This window comes from Leishmania donovani, chromosome 17 (genome assembly GCF_000227135.1).
Source record: "Leishmania donovani BPK282A1 complete genome, chromosome 17".
NCBI classification, from domain to species: Eukaryota; Euglenozoa; class Kinetoplastea; order Trypanosomatida; family Trypanosomatidae; genus Leishmania; species Leishmania donovani.
This window is the reverse complement of record NC_018244.1, coordinates 61,216-62,355: the sequence shown is the minus strand read 5'-3', so window position 1 is coordinate 62,355 and position 1,140 is coordinate 61,216. Positions and strand designations below refer to the sequence as shown.

At 59.9% G+C, this 1,140-nt stretch overlaps 1 protein-coding gene across 1 annotated transcript; it reads left to right on the top strand.

The window, feature by feature from the left end:
* Positions 1 to 210: 210 nt before the first annotated feature.
* Positions 211 to 492, top strand: LDBPK_170150 (receptor-type adenylate cyclase b; the record flags this gene model as incomplete). Its single annotated transcript, XM_003859824.1, has 1 exon — positions 211 to 492. The coding sequence occupies one exon, from the start codon at positions 211 to 213 to the stop codon at positions 490 to 492; it is 282 nt and encodes a 93-aa protein (XP_003859872.1).
* Between the last annotated feature and the right edge of the window lie 648 nt (positions 493 to 1,140).

Here is a 1,140-nt window from a genome sequence, read left to right as displayed (position 1 = left end):
CCGGCCTCGAGCGCTGCAGGCGCGCTGCTGTCGTCTGTGGGCACGATAAATGGCCCTGCTGCTGGCATTGCCTTCGTGTTGGCGAGCTGCTTTGCGCCGTACCCCGTTGCGCAGCGCGTGCGAGAGCTGCAGCCGCTGCTGAGCAAGTGGGGCGTTGGTGCGCCGCCGCGGAGTCGTCTTGTGAGCGAGGAGGACTACTGCCAGGGGCTGATGAACCGTCTTGCGATTCGGATTGCGACGGTGTCGCAGGCCCGCTGTCCGGTGGGCAACAACGGTGCTGCGGTGGACCTCGATGTGCAGCACGCTGGGACAGCTGAGGTGATGAACCCGTTGCTGGGTGAGGGCAGCTGTATCTCAGACGGTGCGAGGGCACGGCATTCGGGGCTGACGGCGGTGCCGCCCTCTGCTGAACCGCCTGCGATGCGTATGCGGCGTGTGGGCCGCAAAGTCCCTGAGCGACCTACGGTCTGTAATGTGCGCGGCGCGCATTGAAGAGAGCCCTGCGGCGACCTCCGGCCTGCGAGGCGATGATCTGGTGCGGATTGTGGCCAGGCTTTTGACGCCACTCGCGCACTGCTCTGGAAATGTGTCATCTCCGCAGCCACAGCGGCTAGCGGCAGTCTTCCTGCGATGGCCCGTCGTCGCATGCTGTACAGCGGCGCAGCTCTGAGGAGGCGCACACGATGCTGTCCGCTGTCTCTTTCTTCTGGTACAGAGAGGCCAGAAGCGGTGCTCATGTACCCATGTGCCACGTTTATGCACGTGTGCGTGCCGAAGTGCGCGGCTGAATATATCTATCTGTATACATACATACACAGGTAACCGTGCCTCTAACTGAGCCGATGTATGGACGCATGTACATCTATTTGTAGGCATGCGTATGAGTGTGTACATGTGTGCGGCTGAATGCATGTATATATATGTGCGTGTACATGTGCATGTATCTCTATATGTATGCCGATGTGTCTGTGTGCGTGCATGTGCTATGGAGCAGCCGTAGTAGGGCGAGACAGTGGAGGCTCGAGTGTGGCTCTCGTCGTTGTCTCTCTGCCCGAGGACGGCAGCTGCGAATTCTTTCGATTTGTTTTCTTTTCTCTTGCTTGTATGGTGATGCTGACGGCGCGCCTTGGAGAGGGCGTG